This window comes from Moschus berezovskii, chromosome 17, assembly GCF_049115385.1.
Source record: "Moschus berezovskii isolate FMDL1 chromosome 17, NW_MosBer_1.0, whole genome shotgun sequence".
Classification (NCBI taxonomy): Eukaryota; Metazoa; Chordata; class Mammalia; order Artiodactyla; family Moschidae; genus Moschus; species Moschus berezovskii.
The window spans coordinates 19,951,210-19,967,142 of record NC_142476.1 but is presented as its reverse complement, the minus strand read 5'-3'; the positions used below and the strand labels follow the sequence as shown (position 1 = coordinate 19,967,142).

At 45.7% G+C, this 15,933-nt stretch overlaps 2 protein-coding genes across 6 annotated transcripts in view; one reads left to right on the top strand and one right to left on the bottom strand.

Annotated features, from left to right (window-relative positions):
• Positions 1-3,410, bottom strand: part of RCOR3 (REST corepressor 3) — a 53,706-nt gene extending 50,296 nt beyond the window's left edge. Inside the window, exons 1-2 of one of the 5 annotated variants that reach the window (XM_055419025.2) lie at positions 3,013-3,410; positions 2,481-2,537 (exon numbers count right to left, since the gene is read on the bottom strand). In XM_055419025.2, the coding sequence (XP_055275000.1) occupies positions 2,481-2,537; positions 3,013-3,175 (220 nt within the window). In that variant the 5' untranslated portion in view covers positions 3,176-3,410. Of the gene's footprint in view, positions 1-2,480; positions 2,538-3,012 lie in introns of those variants that run through there. The other 4 variants (XM_055419026.2, XM_055419022.2, XM_055419024.2 and 1 more) reach the window with 4 other exon arrangements.
• LOC129550933 (uncharacterized) lies at positions 3,174-14,184 on the top strand. Its single transcript, XM_088844917.1, has 2 exons — positions 3,174-4,275; positions 13,243-14,184. The coding sequence occupies exon 1, from the start codon at positions 3,174-3,176 to the stop codon at positions 4,218-4,220; it is 1,047 nt and encodes a 348-aa protein (XP_088701043.1). The 3' UTR covers positions 4,221-4,275; positions 13,243-14,184.
• Positions 14,185-15,933: the final 1,749 nt, after the last annotated feature.

Below are 15,933 nucleotides of genomic sequence, written 5' to 3'. Positions count from 1 at the left end.
TTAAGGTATGTACATTGCATTTCTGGACCTAATGCCATTGTACACTTCTATACGCACTGGGAAAACAAAAAATTCATATGTAACTTGCTTTATTGTGACATTTGCTTTATTGCAATAGTCTAGAATCAAACTCACAACTATCTCTGAGGCATGTCTGTAGATGAATTTAAAGAATATGACATCTAAAAAAAAAAAAGAATATGACATCTTTCTTTATTCTAATAAAAAGCATCAGTGATAGTCTGAGTAAACATAATGAAAATGTAACTTTAAAAATTGCAGTATTTGTGATTTTCCCCTCAAATATTCTACTTAGGCAAAATATGCAAAAATATGATGATCAAGGAAATTGGGTAATACAAATAGTGGCCAGGTGAAACCACATAAAAAGTACTCTGCACTTTAAATGAGCTATTCTTCCAACTTTAAAATTGGCTCTAGTATTCCTTTGCTTGAAATCTGTTCCCAAAATTGCTACAGGGATCAGGTCATGGCCTGCACATATCTGTTTCAGCATGAAGTCCAGCCCTTTAACACAAGACCCTTCATCAACTTGTGTCTATTTGTTGTTTATGAAATATAAACCTACCTAATGGGACAAAAAGCCATGTTTATTATGCTGCTGAGCTCTAATTGGGAAAAAAGTTTATCAGTTCCTAAAAAAGCGGTAAGCAAAGGAAAGCCCCAAATCAAAAAGATATAAAGATATGCAGAATCATTCCTCAAGATTATGAGGAATGATAATTTAACCTCCAAAGAGTAACTGCCATTTGCCCACTCATATAACCTTATCAAGAATTCCCTATTTTTATTTCCATTTTACAGCTAGGGAAACTGAGGCTTAGTGAGGGCCAGTGACTTGCTCAGAGCACAAAAATAAGACCTGAGTGATTAATTCAGTCTGTCTTAAGCCCGAGTAAGCTTCCAAATGTCAAGCTAAAACCCGAGGCAGCACAGTCACGTGGAAGTGCTATTCACCTACTAGCTACATTAATAAAGAAAATTTGTTTCACAACATTTAAAATTATTTGAAGCCTTCCAGCACACACATTGATAGCTTTTGAATAAAATTTATGAACAGTCATGTCATTTAGAAGGCAACTCTGACCTAGTAAGCACTCCTGTATCATTGCTTTTACCTACTGAAAAATAGCCTGCACTGACAATCCTTCGATTTTACCCTCTCATTATTTTACCCTTTCCTTTAGGACTAGAAGAGCTGCCTAAACCCTAAACATCTTTAAACGGTTGGTAAATATCACTCTGCATCGCAGCAATGGGCAGAAGAATGAAAATACCCATGGATAAACTATAAGCAAAGAAACATGCTATCTTCCCTAAGAAAATACAAGTAAACCCCATTAATATCTAATACAGAATTCAAGAGTTCGACACAGACACGACATTACTATAAGTGGGCAATGGGCAAGGAACTGACCAAGTGCAAAGGGTGGGGGGTTGGGGGTGGGGGTGGAACAAAACCCTCCAAGTCTGCCCAAAGCCTGAACTGAAGAGGGTCTGGGGTGGGGTAGGGTGAGGAGGAGGAGACACGCTCCACTCCGAGAGGCTCCAACAAGGGCGCCTCCATATGCGGAACTCTCGCCCAATCCCCGGCCAGGCTGAGATCCCGTGACCGCCAGGGAGCCTGTTTGGAGAAAAGTAGACAGGGAGCCCGCAAGCCGGGCTGGCAGAGGACGCTGGAACCTGGCTGCTCGGGGAGAAAATGTCTCCTTGGCAGCTACGGTCACTTGTCCTGTGGTCTCACTTCCCCGGGGCTGGCTCTGGAGCGAGGTGTGCCTCTGGCTTCTCCCCACCCCCTTCCCCCAATCCCTTTAGCTCCGCGGCTCCTACTCCGCAAAGCGGTCGCCACCAAAGCTACACCACCTAGCCAAAAAAGAAAGGAAAAAAAAAAAAATTCCGTGTGTGTGCACGCGGGTCAGGCAGGGCTCGCCCTCGGCTTCGGCCGGTGACAGCCGCCCGGGGATCGCCGCCAGGGCGGAGCGCGGCCCTGGACTCCCGGGGGCTGGGTCGGGTGGCCACTGACATCTGCACGGTTCTTCCACGCACAGCCCGCACACCCTCTCCTCCAGCTCTGGGGCCCGCAGCCGCTCCACTCCCGGCCCCCGACCCCCCGATTCCGCCGAGGGCCGTCTCCCTCCGCTCACTCCGGGATCAAGGCGGGTGGAAAGGTGAATGCCACCAGCGGGCAAGTGGCCTCCAGGGAAACCATGTTAACCTTGCAAGGCACGCATCTGCCCACACGCCCTGTGTCACAGCCCTGCCAAGCGTGACATGACAGCCTCCCTCCAGAGATGCCTGCCCATCCCAGCCCCGCATCTCCTCCCAACCGCACACCCGGACCCCAACCCCGCCCGTCCGCCCTCTACCCACTTCCACCCTAAACCAGTCCCAGAAAAGGAGATTGGGGGGCGGGGGGCGGGGGGAAGAAGACAGGATTTTGCTTAAGCAAACAGATTTACCTGGATCAAATTCGGGGATCCGAGCTTGATATTCAGCTCCGACTCTCATCCCAACATCTGCAAAGCAATGTCAAGAAGGGGAAAAAAAAAAAACGAAAGAAGAGAGAAAAACGGGGAGGGGTAAAAAAAAAAAAAAAAAAGAAAAAGCAAAGAAAAAAAGAGAGAAAGGAAGAGATACTTAATAAAATATGAAAATTGCAGGAGGGGAGGAAAAGAAGCGGCGGGTGGATGGGAAGATATTAACTCCGGGCACTCCGGGAGATGGCAGCGGATGGGGGCGGGGAGCGGGAGGTGCGGCGGGGCGGGGGGGTGCGGGCGAGGGCGGAGGATTGGTGGAGGGCGGAGGGACGGGGGTCGCGCGGGTGCGGGGGGTGCTGCTGCACTGCACCGGGAGTTCGAGGCTACCGCAGCGCCCGGGCGCCGAGGGGGAGGGCGGGCGGCGGCGCGGCGAGGGGAGGGGGCTGGGGGAGGGGAGGAGAGAGGGCCGGGGCGGGGGGGGCCGGCGGGCCGGCGGGGAGGAGTTCGAGGCTACCACCGTGCTCGTCGTCGCTGCTGCAGCCGCTCTCGGGCTCCGAGAAGTGCAGCCCGCCGTTCGTGGACGAGGCGCCGCCGCCGCCCGCCGGGCTCTTGGCGCTGCCGTTGGCCGATCGGTTCTTCCCCAGTAACTCGGGCCCTTTCTCCATCATGCCGGGCATGGTAGAAGCGGGGAGGGGGAGAGGTGAGGGGGGAAGCGGCAGGCGTCAGGGGGAAGGGGGAGAAGGGGGAGACGGCTTGCGAGCGCGGGCGGGAGAGGCGAGGAGGAGGAGGAGGAGGGTGTTAGTGTGGAGCCGCCATGACCGCCCCGGTCCGGCAGCAGCGCAGCCGCCTCACAACAACCCGCCCGGCCCCGCCTCTCCCCCCTCCTCCGCCCGCCGCCCCTCTCGGCCGCGCCGCGCTCTACGCCGCCGCCGGTATCACTCCGCCCCGCAGGGAGGTTCCGGCCGCCGGGCGGGGGAGGGCGGCGGGGGATGCGCCGGCGGGCGGGGGAGGGGCGGGGAAGCCCCGCTCGCGGGCGGCTCGGGCCGCCCCCGCCGAGCGCTGAGGACGTCGCGGCGGAGGCGCGGCCGCCCGGCGGGCTTGCCTCCTAGGGGGCGCTGCGGCGCGCGGGCGGAGGCGCGCGCGCGAGGCCCCGGGACTCTTTTGCCCGCTCGGGGCGGAAGAACGCGGTCGGCCCGAGGGAAGGGTCGCCGCCGCCCCGAGGCCCCAGAGTCCCGGGAGCGGCTCCAGCCTCTCCTGAGCGGGGCGTCGCGGCAGCGCGGCGCTCTTGAGACGCCGCGGAGGGTCGGCCGCCGGGTTTCGGGGCTTCCCCGCCTGCGTCGAGGTGGGGGAGCGCGCTTGCTCGCGGCGGAGCCGGGCGGCCTCGGAGACCCGAGGCCCGGGCGGCCGGAGGAGCGGGCCCGGGCCGAACCCTCCGGACGCGGCGGTTTGTGCGGTCTGCGCCTCAGAACTGGGGCCTGGTTTCCTGGAAAGGCCGAGGCTGCCGAGATGAGTTGCCAGCGCCGAGCAGCGCAGCTGTGTATCACCAAACAGTGTTGTGTGTGTTTGTTTTTAAAAACCCTTTTCCTCAGTCGGCCTTGTCTCACTTTCCCTTTCTTTTGTTCGTTTTTTCTGTTTTATTACTTAGGGGAGTGGGCGTTGTCCGTGGTGAAAGAAAAACTGGGACGGGATCTTCGCCCAGTTGGCTCTTTCTCAGCGCGCTGACCTGTGGTCGAGGCTCGGAGCCGAGCTCTGGAGAGGGCGGAGGCCCCGAGCGCAGGTGAGCCCAGAGCTGCAGTCTAGCGGGGTTTCCAGCCTGGCAGGCGATTTGCTCTGTAATGCTTTCCTGAATTGCGTTAGGCACGAGGAACACGAACTGCATTTTTCGTTCACCAGATTTGAGGACGTCTGCTGTGTGCCAGGCTGCCTGGCCTTGGGGGGCTACTTAGGATTTTCTTCGTTTAAAATATTTGGGTTTTTATTTTTTTGGCTCACCAGTAAGTAGAAATGAGAATTTCTTGTGAACATTTAGTACGCAGATATATGCAGATCGGTGTTTGGGGTCTACAGTAAGGTATTTGTCAAACATTTAAAATTGTCCTGGAAGATTTCTATTATAGATCAATGCAGAATAGATCAAACCGGAAAGAAGTCTATCTGGCCAGAAAAAGTCTTCATTGGAAGAAATAACGTCCCTAAAGGAAGAACGTGTAAATCATGAATTGAGCCAAGAAAATCCTGAGAGGTAAATGTTAGTCAGGGTCCCCAGTCTAAAGGGGAAAGTCTCCTGAGCAGGTACAAAAACCTGTCTGGTTCTGGTAGTAGAGGTAGTTTCATCTCCCTTGTCAAAACCTGATATGATTCCATTAAATATTTGAAGCTTAACAACTAAACCTTTTATCCTATTTCCTTTCTTAACAAATACAGTTGTAAATGTTATTTTAATTCCCATATAATTTTTTCTGCAGGGATAGAACATTTTGGCCAAATGAAAGGAATAGCCGTTCATTTCCCTTGACAGTTATATTTTTTCATTGTGAATTATTAGCACATTGGTATTTTGGTTTTCATACACAAATTCTAATGATCATGATTCAGCATCTCTGGTTCTGTAACACAAAGGCCAGACCCTAAACTAAGTGAATTCACAAAGGTAAAGATCACTCTGAAGCTGCTTGGCCAGCCAGCTTTCTAACACCCTAGCATTCCAATACCTTTCAGCCACTTTTCTTCAGAAAGGAGTTTCTGTCTGTAGATCAAGGACTAAAATATTGTGAAGATTTGGGAACTTCTGTAACTCACTTCTATTTATTAAAACCCTTCAAGTGGGACGATTTCACGATTTCCTTGAGTGCAGCAGGGAATACTGCATTTCTCTGGGGAGAAGAATGGGTGTTTGAGTATGGCATTTAAAAGGAGGAAAAACAAGTTTCTGTTTTGCCCCTGAAGAGAAGAGTTCTGAAGAATAATCATAGGACTTAAAATGATATCCCAACAGTTAACAAAGACAGTATAGACAGAAAAGGCCTAAGAGAATTTGAGGAATGTCTATAAAAGGGGTTAGAGGCAGAGAAAAAGAATCTGGGCAAGGAAGAAACAAGCATAAACAATGTCAAAGGATGCAGAGTCACGAGGGGGGTTTAAGAAAAGGCCTTTGGATTTGTTAACTAGAAGGCTTTTGATTATTTTGACTGCTTTTTTTACTATATTAAAATTTTTTAATATTTATATTTTAACCTTGAAACAGACATTACATTTTCGTAGTTACAAATTCAAAACATTGAAAGAGATATAATTCACTGTTGTACTGGCATCCAAGTGACTGAAAAAAGGCAAGGTAATATAAGGATTAGAAAGAAATACATAAACCTGTTTGGAAAAAAGCACGACAGTCTATATAAAATTTATAAACTGTTAGTATTAATGAATTTAGCAAGTTTATACAGTTAGTACATAAAGGTTAATTTTATATACCACCACTAAACAATTAGGAAATTAAATTTTTTAAGTTTTATCATATATTAATGCACAAAAATATTAAATAACTAGTATGTTTCCAGTGGCAGCTGTGACAAATTACCACAAGCATGGTAGCTTAAAATGAATTCACCCTGTCACAGTTCTAGAAATGAAAAGTCTGAAATCGAGGTGTCAGCAGGCTGAGCTCCCTCAAAGGACTTGAGGGGAGAATCTGTTCCTTGCCTTTTCCAGTTTCTGTTGTCTGCTGGCATTCTTTGGCTTGAAGCCGTAGGCACTCTAACCTGTGTCCATCTTCACGTTGCCTTCTCTCTGTGTGTCTAGAGTTTTCCTCTTGTCTGTTATATAGGGTGCTTCCTAGGTGGTGCTAGTGGGAAAGAACCCACCTGCGAGTGAGAAGACAAAAAGAGATACGGGTTAGATCACTGGGCTGGGAAGATCCCCTGGAGAAGGGAATGACAACCCACTTCAATAATCTTACCTGGAGAATTCCATGGACAGAGGACCCTGGCGGGCTACAGGCTATAGGGCCACAAAGAGTCAGACATGACTGAAGTGATTTAGCATGCAGGCACGCTGCTAGTGTGTGGTCGCTAAGGGTTGGACACAACTGAGTGACTTCACTTTCACTTTTCACTTTCACACATTGGAGAAGGAAATGGCAACCCACTCCAGTGTTCTTGCCTGGAGAATCCCAGGGATGGGGGAGCCTGGTGGGCTTCTGTCTATGGGGTCACACACAGTCGGATACAACTGAAGTGACTTAGCAGCAGCAGCATGTATGGCCCACCTGGATAATCCAGAATTATCTTCTTGTCTCAAGATCCTTCATCATATCTACAAAGATGCTTTTTCCAAATAAACATTTTACAGTTTCCAAGGATTAGGCCCTAATGTCTTAGGGGCACCATCCAGTTCACTGCACCTAGGAATAAATTTTAAAGAAAGAGGTATAAGAGGTCTGTACTGAAAATTGTGTTGTTGATAGAAATTAGAGAAGACCCAAGTATTAGTAGCTGGACAGATACTGTGCTCATGGATCAGAAGACTTAATTTTGTGAAGGTGTCAGTTCTCTCCAAATGATCTATGTAGATTTAGTCTAATCCTTACTAGAATCCCAGCAGATGGTGTGTGTGAGTGAATTGACAAGCTGAGCCTTAGTATATGGAAATTCTAAAGATCAAAAACAGTCAATCTGGAACAAGAACAAAGTTGGGGGATTTATACTATCAGATATTAGAAAATAGACCAATGGAACTGAATAGGGTTCCCAAACAGATGCTTATGTGAACATTTTAATTTTGCAAAGGTGATGCTGTAGGGATGAGAAGGAAAAAAATTGGATGTTTGAATAAATGATGCTGGGTCATTTGAATATACTCGGTGCCTACTCAACTCTGAATATTCATTGGAAGGACTGATGCTGAAGCTCCAGTACTTTGGCCGCCTGATGCAAAGAGCCAACTCATTGGAAAAGACCCTGATGCTGGGAAAGGTTGAGGGCAGGAGAAGGGGTAACAGGATGAGATGGTTGGATGGCATCACAAACTCAATGAACATGGGTTTGAGCAAACTCTGGGAAATAAAGCACAGGGAAGCCTGGCGTGCTACAGTCCATGGGGTTGCAGAGAGTCAGACACAACTTAGAAACCGAACAACAACAAAATAACTTGTGGACCTAAATGTAAAAGATAAAATAATAGTGCTTTAGAAAATACGAAAAAAAAAAAATATATATAGCTGCATTTACATGTTTGCTTTCCTAGTGCCCAGTGGTAAAGAATCCACTTGCAATGCGTAACACAGGAGATGTGGGTTCAATCCCTGGGTTCGGCTGGAAGAGGAAATGGCAACCCACTCTAGTGTTCTTAGCTGGGAAATCCCATGGACAGAGGAGCCTGGTGGGCTACAGTCCACGACATCACAAGACAGTTGGACCCAACTTAGCCAGCTTAACAACATGCACGTTCAGCTCATTTCTCAAGAGTGCTTGAAAACTGTTTATCTCAAGAGATGGGGGTGTCAGACTCTGAGATGAAAGGGAGACCTTATCTTGTGTGTTCTGTTCAAAATTGGACTCCTGCCATGTGTTTGTATTACTGTTTCAAGGAAATAAATGTTTAAAGAATCACTTAATAGACGAAGCACAGGTAATTAAAATTACAGAACAGTAATTTGAAGACAGTGTAACAAGGGAAATGAAGTAAAGTTACAGCTGTTAGAAGTTGGAGAAGAAAATGGAAGAGGAAAGATGGAAAGGGGATAAGGGTGTTACCCTCATTTCATAAAAGGAAAAAAAATTAAGCAGGGTGGTGACTGTGGGCTACATCTTGATTAACCAGCTACGCTAGGCACACAGGAAGGATCTTCACAGAGATCCTTGTGTATTCATTTCCAGGCTCATGATTGTCTTTATGACAACAATTTTGCTGAAGGATATTAATTTGCTCTTTGGTTCTCCTTTATTTTTACTTTAGAGGTACCTGTCTTGGAATAAATTTAACTCCAAGATAGAGTCAGGCAGCATAGCCAGAAGACTGCCCACCACTGTGCTACTCAGTGTTGGGCTGAGTCTAGTGGGCATGGTCCAGATACGTTTTCAATAGGAAAAAGGAGGTGTGGTTTTTGTTTTTTAGAGCCACTGATCATCCCCAAGTGGGAAGTTGGGGGGAAATCATATAACCTTAAGAGCTGACAGGAATTTTAGAGGTCTGGTAACCCACTTTTTCTTCACCCCCTGGAATGTTTACCATTTGATGTTTGTCTTACAGCCTCCATTGATACAGGTACAGAGATAGGCAACTGCATCACGAAGCGGATCATTTCATTTTTTAAAGATGTCTCAGTCTTAGAAAATATCCTTTTTTTGGTACCCAAAGTTCAACTACACGTAAGAGAAACCCCAGATAACAGTGTCTTAAACAAAATGAAAATTTATTTCTTTTCATGTAAGTATATCCAGAAGTAGAAAGTCCTGGGCTGAGGTGACAACTGCCATGAAGTTGTCAGGCACCCAGTCTCCTTTCCCACGGCTTCACTGTTCCTAGTTTGTCACTTTTGCCCTTGTGATCCAAAGTAGCTGCTGGATGGCCAGTCATCAGGATGACACTTCATAGCAGGACAGGAAGAAAGGCAGAAGGGCACACCCCTTCTCTTGAAGGAGATTTTCTCAAAGTACCACATACCTCTTTTGTTGATTTATCAATAGTTAGAATTACGTTCCACTAACCTCAAGGGAGGCTGGGGACCATCAAAGTGCTCTGGTAAAAATCAGGGCTCTATAGATAAGGATGAAGGAAAAAATGAGTGTTGAAAGGGTAGCTAGCAATTTCTGTCAGACAGGTCCTTTAAATATTTGAAAACAATCATGTCCCGCTTTAGCTTTTCTTTTAGGGTGCTGCTGCTGCTGCTAAGTCACTTCAGTCGTGTCCGACTCTGTGTGACCCCATAGACGGAAGCCCACCAGGCTCCCCCGTCCCTGGGAGTCTCCAGGCAAGAACACTGGAGTGGGTTGCCATTTCCTTCTCCAATGTGTGAAAGTGAAAAGTGAAAGTGAAGTCGCTCAGTCGTGTCTGACCCTTAGCGACCCCACAGACTGCAGTCTACCAGGCTCCTCCATCCATGGGATTTTCTAGGCAAGAGTACTGGAGTGGCTTGCCATTGCCTTCTCAGTTCTTTTAGGGTAAGCATCATCATTCTCTAACAAGTCTTCAGTGAGACTGTTTTCAGATCCTTCACCTTTTCCATTGTCCTGTTAACATGCTCTAGTTTGTACTTAAGACACCTGCGATGCTGTGAGAGCTACTTGCTACAAAGTCAATTGGAAATACTTGGACCCCTTTTCTTTGCACCTTATTTTTATGTATCCATCCTAAAATTAGCTTTCTTGGGAACATGGTTACTAAATCTGGAATCAACTGCATTCTCCTGGCTTTTACATTTGTTATTGTTTAGCCTGGTCTCTCCCTACTTAGACTCATGTAGACTTTTTATTTTCCTTTTTTCCCCTCTCCTCTTCACCCCCGCCCCCCCACCAGTAAATGAATTTGACTCTATTGCCATTTAATTTCACCTGACTTGTTTTCCTTTACCTGAACCTTTTGAGAGCTTTTAGAGTTCTCACTTTCTTACCTAGCATATTCTATGACTTGACTATGGACATTTGTACCTTTGTTAAGTGGAATTTCCCTTTAAGGGCAGTAACAATGTCTTAATTTATATTCTCAGCATTGGGTACAATACCTGTGCACAGTGCATGTTTGCTTAACGAATAAATTTTGCAGTTAGATGTAATGAGCATTTTCTAGAAGAATATTTTAGTTCTGGAATTGTTTATGGAAGGAGACTATGAAATTTCCATGTCTTTAAAAATAGATTGTTATCTGTCTAGGAGAATTACATTTAAATGTGTATACAGTCTTTAAAAGTAGGTGATTTAAACAGTTTTGCCAAATGTCTAAATCATACAAACATTTTTTAATGATTTGTTTGGCTAAATTTAAATAAGAGAAAAATACTAGACAAATTAAAGTTTACATTTTAACTGTGTCCCCTGTAACTCACTCAGAAAAGAATCTGCCTGCAGTACAGGAGACCCGGGTTCTATCCCTGGGTCAGGAAGATCCCCTGGAGAAGGAAATGGCAACCCACTCCAGTATCCTTGCCTGGAAAATCCCATGGACAGAGGAGCCTGTGGGCTGCAGTCCAAGGAATCACAAAGAGTAGGGCAGACTCAGCAACTGACACACTTCCCTGATATCCTTTACTAAGCCATTCACTTTCTCTTGGTTTCACAAATTATAAAAGAAAATTCCCAAATCAATTTTTTCATATTTAAAAAAGGTGTTTGAAAGAACACTCATTAAAATCAGTCTATTGGGAACATTAGGATCCAAGTTGTGAGGTAATCTGTGGATCTGGGGGTAAGATTAGAAGTGTCAACCTCTGAAATGGATACAAACTGACGACTGATTTGTGGAAATAATTTTAGAAAGTAACTTGAAAATGTTTCAGAAACATGCTGCTCATGAGATTCAGTTCAGTTCAGTTCAGTCGCTCAGTCGTGTCTGACTCTTTGTGACCCCATGAATCACAGCACGCCAGGCCTCCCTGTCCATCACCAACTCCCGGAGTTCACTCAAACTCACCTCCATCGAGTCGGTGATGCCATTCAGCCATCTCATTCGCTGTTGTCCCCGTCTCCTCCCACCTACAATCCCTCCCAGCATCAGACTCTTCCAGTAAGTCAACTCATCGCATGAGGTGGCCAAAGTATTGGAGTTTCAGCTTTAGCATCAGTCCTTTCAATCGAGATTGGAGATAGTAATCTAAATATAATGTATAGAATAATCTGTAAACTTGGCATTTAAACATGACAGAAACAGTCATCTTCACATAGTAAATATTCAGGTGTTAATTATTATTACTAAATATAGAGATTAGAAATAAAAGAGCTTCTCCAGAACTGACCAAGGAGATGGCAACCGGAATCTATACAATAGTCCCTTATTTGGATAGAAATATTCCCAGAAATAACTACAAGCAAACAGGTTCCCCAAAGAATTTCAGTTTATTAGGATGCACTCCAGTATTCTTGCCTGGAGAATCCCATGGACAGAGAAGCCTGGTAGGCTACAGTCCACGGGGTTGCAAAGAGTCGGACACGACTGAGCGACGGAACGGAACGGAAATAGGATTTTTAAAAGGTAGCTGTCAAAAAGTCTCCCTTCTGTGTACATGTTTTTTTCCCCTATTGATACATCTTGATCTAATTCCATTACTTTCGGTTGTAGAATAATTTGATTCCATTTCGTGTAGGCCAAAGTTGTGGGGTTTGCAGTAAGTGTGGGACTCTCCACTCCTTCCCCAGACCTTTGAAGTGAGTCCAGGGAGAAGGAAGAGGAAGGAAGGCAGATTGTCTCCGTCACTCTTCTTAGGGTGATGGCCTTCACTCTTCTGTTACTGTAGCTTCTATAACACTTGCTGGTTGTACCAGCTCCAAACGCTGGGGATGTTTCTCTGGGTCTCCAAGAGGCCTTTCTTTACCTCCTCTACTGTCCCTGACTGTGGCTGACTCACCCCATCGTTCTTACTCGTGTAACCCTCATCTGGTACATAGCCACCTTAATGTGGAGTACTGAAAACATGTTAAGTATAAAATGTATAATAATGGGAGCTGAGATAGTTATTAGAAAATTGTTCTCATTACTTCTCAGCCATGAGTTGCGTTTTGAAACTAAAGTGTTCTAATTATAAAATATTTGAAGCCTCTATGAAGCTTTTACCATTTTATAGATTGAGATGTAATGATAATGGGTAGGATAGGAAGGTACTCTGCTGCTGCTGCTGCTGCTAAGTCACTTCAGTCACGTCCGACTCTGTGTGACCCCATAGATGGAAGCCCACCAGGCTCCCCCGTCCTTGGGATTCTCCAGGCAAGAACACTGGAGTGGGTTGCCATTTCCTTCTCCAATGTGTGAAAGTGAAGTCGCTCAGTCGTGTCCGACCCTTAGCGACCCCACGGACTGCAGCCTACCAGGCTTCTCCATCCATGGGATTTTCTAGGCAAGAGTACTGGAGTGGCTTGCCATTGCCATCTCTGGGAAGGTACTCTAGGTTGAATTAAATTGTGAAGAAAAATCTATCTTTGTTTCCAATATTTAATTTTATCTGATTTAAACTAGGAAAACTACAAAGAGATGGATTGTAAACAGAGGATATATGCCAGGGTGAAAACCAGGGCTTCATAGTATTAATAAATGGTTCCGACAGTAAAGAATCTATCTGCAATACAGGACACCTGGGTTTGATCCTTGGGTTGGGAAGATCCCCTGGGGAAGGGAATGGCAACCCACTCCAGTATTCTTGCCTGGAGAATTCCATTGACAGAGGAACCTGGTGGGCTGCAGTCCATGGGGTCACAGAGAGACACAACTGAGCAAGTAACACACACATTGTATTAACTTGAGAACAGTTGCTCAAAAGAAAAAGCAACAGGAAACAGTCAATTTTATATTGAAACCTCAATATAAAATAAAGGCTTGTTGCTATTAAGTCCCTGTCTCTCCCCACACCCACCACGCACACTTCATTTCTCATCTCTCAGCTCTATTTTCTGTTTACCTTCATTTTTTATTACTGCAAGCAGCCACTCCCAGACAGGAGCTTCCTTTAAGTTCATTAAATAGCAAGGAATACAAGAGAAGCATGGTGCTTTTCTGGACCAGTGGTTTCACACCTTTTGTTACCCACTTGTTAACTTACATGCAGAGTACATCATGAGGAACGCTGGGCTGGAAGAAGCACAAGCTGGAATCAAGATTGCTGGGAGAAATATCAATCACCTCAGATATGCAGATGACACCACCCTTATGGCAGAAAGTGAAGAGGAACTCAAAAGCCTCTTGATGAAAGTGAAAGAGGAGAGTGAAAAGGTTGGCTTGAAGCTCAACATTCAGAAAACAAAGATCATGGCATCTGGTCCCATCACTTCATGGGAAATAGATGGAAAAACAGTGGAGACAGTGTCAGACTTTATTTTTTTGGGCTCCAAAATTACTGCAGATGCTGATTGCAGCCATGAAATTAAAAGACGCTTACTCCTTGGAAGGAAAGTTATGACCAACCTTGATAGTATATTAAAAAGCAGAGACATTACTTTGCCAACCAAGGTCTGTCTGGTCAAGGCTATGGTTTTTCTCATGGTCATGTATGGATGTGAGAGTTGGACTGTGAAGAAGGCTGATCGCCGAAGAATTGATGCTTTTGAACTGTGGTGCTGGAGAAGACTCTTGAGAGTCCCTTGGACTGCAAGGAGATCCAACCAGTCCATTCTAAAGGAGATCAATCTTGGGTGTTCATTGGAAGGACTGATGCTGAAGCCGAAACTGCAATACTTTGGCCACCTCATGCGACGAGTTGACTCACTGGAAAAGACTCTGATGCTGGGAAAGGTTGGGGGCGGGAGGAGAAGGGGACGACAGAGAATGAGATGGCTGGATGGCATCACCGACTCTGTGGACATGAGTTTGGGTGAACTCTGGGAGTTGGTGATGGACAGGGAGGCCTGGTGTGCTGTGATTCATGGGGTCGCGGAGAGTCGGACACGACTGAGCGACTGAACTGAACTGAACTGAATTGTTAACCCAATACAGACATATAAATGTGTATCAGTCAGCTGTTTCTTTATAATAAAACAGGCAGAACATCTTAGGAATGTGTAAGGGCAAGCATTTCTCTCACTCGGTTCGTGTGTTGGCTAGGGTCAGCTGATCTGTGCTGGACTTGGCCGGGGGTGACGGCTGATCTTGGCAGGGCCTGCCTGTGGGTCTGAGCTGGTTGGCGGTTAGCTGATATAGACTGACCCTGGCTGGAGTCTGGCTTGGGTGACTCTGCTCATGTCTCTCTCCTATTATCGATACTCGTGGACCAGCCTGAGCGCATATTTCTTAGGAAAATGGCGGAGGTACAAAATAGTAAGCCCAGTTGCACAAAAATTCTTCAAACCTTTGGTTTTGTCACATGTAACATTCCATTGGCTAGAGCAAGTCAATGGCAAGTCCCAAGTCAAAGAAAAGTATACTCGCAGAGATAAGGGGAATTAATAGTTTTGAATAATCATCAGAAATATGCAAATATAACATGCACATATGTGTAATCTAGAAGAATAATGTAGATGAAGCTATTAGCATGACACGAATAGAAACACATTGGACGTGGACATGGGTGGCAGGGGGAGAAGAAGAGGTTGAATAAACTGGGAGAGTCAGTCCAATCGCTCAGTCATGTCTGCAACCCCATGGACTGCAGCATGCCAGGCCTCCCTGTCCCTCAGCAACTCCCAGAGCTTGCTCAAACTCATGTCCATCGAGTCAGTGATGCCATCCAACCATCTCACCCTCTGTCGTCCCCTTCTCCTCCTGCCTTCAGTCTTTCCCAGCATCGGGGTCTTTTCCGGTGAGTCAGTTGTTTGCATCAGGTGGCCAAAGGAAAGCTTCAGCTTCAGCATCAGTCCTTCCAATGAATATTCAGGACTGATTTCCTTTAGGAAATCTTGCAGTCCAAGGAACTCTCAAGAGTCTTCTCCAACAACACAATTTAAAAGCATCAGTTATTCAGCGCTTAGCTTTCTTGATGGTCTTAACTCTCAACATCCATACATGACTACTGGAAAAACCAGAACTTTGACTGCAGCAAACCTTTGTCAGCAAAGTAATGTCTCTGCTTTTTAATATGCTGTCTAGGTTGGTCATAGCTTTTCTTCTAAGGAGCAAGTGTTTTTTGACTTCATGGCTGCAGTCACCATCTGCAGTGATTTTGGAGCCCAAGAAAATAGAAGTCTCACTGTTTCCATTGTTCCCCATCTATTTGCCATGAAGTGATGGGACCAGATGGCATGATCTTAGTTTTATGAATGTTGAGTTTAAGCCAGATTTTTCACTCTCTTTCACTTTCATCAAGAGGCTCTTTAGTTCCTCTTCACTTTCTGCCATAAGGGTGGTGTCATCTGCATATCTGAGGTTATTCATATTTCTCCCAGTAATCTTGATTCCAGCTTGTGCTTCATCCAGCCTGGCATTCTTCATGATGTACTCTGCATATAAGTTAAATAAGCAGGGTGACAATATACAGCCTTTTCATACTCCTTTCCCATTTTGGAACCAGTCTATGGAACTGTTTCATGTCCAGTTCTAACTGTTGCTTCTTGACCGGAATACAGATTTCTCAAGAGACAGGTCAGGTGGTCTGGTATTCCCATCTCTTTCAGAATTTTCCACAGTTTGTTGTGATCTATATAGTCGAAGGCTATAATCAGTAAGCAGAAGTATTGTTTTTCTGGAATTCTTTTGCTTTTTCAATGATCCAACAGATGTTGGCAATTTGATCTCTAGTTCCTTTGTCTTTTCTAAATCCGGCTTGAACATCTGGGAGTTCATGGTTCACGTACTGTTAAAGCGTCTC

Bases quoted from the DNA above. Each gene is read 5' to 3' on its own strand.
- LOC129550933 (XM_088844917.1), top strand. From the start codon at position 3,174: ATGGTAGAAGCGGGGAGGGGGAGAGGTGAGGGGGGAAGCGGCAGGCGT.